The following is a 535-nucleotide window of genomic DNA, read 5'->3' as shown; positions in this document are numbered from 1 at the left end:
CAAGGCCTTCCTCAGCTACAGATCGAGCTGGAAGCCAACTAAAAGAGACCCTATCTCAAACAAAGGCAAACAACGACACTGCGAGATAGGAGACCTGAGGACTAGTCAAGCCACTCGCGCCGCAACCCCCATTCGTACGCTGACTACCAACGCTCCCTATTCTGCGTCCTCAGAAGCCGGGAAAATCTGCTGATCGACGAAGTCCCGCCACCCGCGCGAAGAGAACCGCACCTACGGAACCGCAGGTCCCGGAGAAAGGGGCAGAGCGGGAATGGCGCACATGCGCACAAGCTCCCAGGTCAACAAAGACCGCGGCGGCGTGCGCGCGCGCGCACCGGAGCCAGACCCCGAGGACGTGCGCGTGCGCGGCCACGGCGGAGAGGAGCCAGCGGGCCTGAGGAGAGAGGAAAAGGAGGGGCGGGTCGGAGCCGCTGGCCGCCTGAGGAGGTGGAGAGGGGGTTGTGCTCCCGGCCAGCGGAGGACACAGGGGCGGGGCCGGCGAGCGGCGCGTGCAGGTGCCGGGCTCCCGGGCTGC

At 66.4% G+C, this 535-nt stretch overlaps 1 protein-coding gene across 1 annotated transcript in view; it reads left to right on the top strand.

Moving 5' to 3' along the window:
* Nucleotides 1–271: 271 nt before the first annotated feature.
* The window catches only part of Spast (spastin), a 66,848-nt gene continuing 66,584 nt past the window's right edge, over nt 272–535 (top strand). The window contains exon 1 of the mRNA XM_005367971.3: nt 272–515. Coding sequence (XP_005368028.2) covers nt 272–515 — 244 coding nt within the window. The remainder of the gene's footprint in view (nt 516–535) is intronic.

This window comes from Microtus ochrogaster, unplaced genomic scaffold (genome assembly GCF_000317375.1).
Source record: "Microtus ochrogaster isolate Prairie Vole_2 unplaced genomic scaffold, MicOch1.0 UNK26, whole genome shotgun sequence".
NCBI classification, from domain to species: Eukaryota; Metazoa; Chordata; class Mammalia; order Rodentia; family Cricetidae; genus Microtus; species Microtus ochrogaster.
This window is presented reverse-complemented; position numbering and strand designations above follow the sequence as displayed.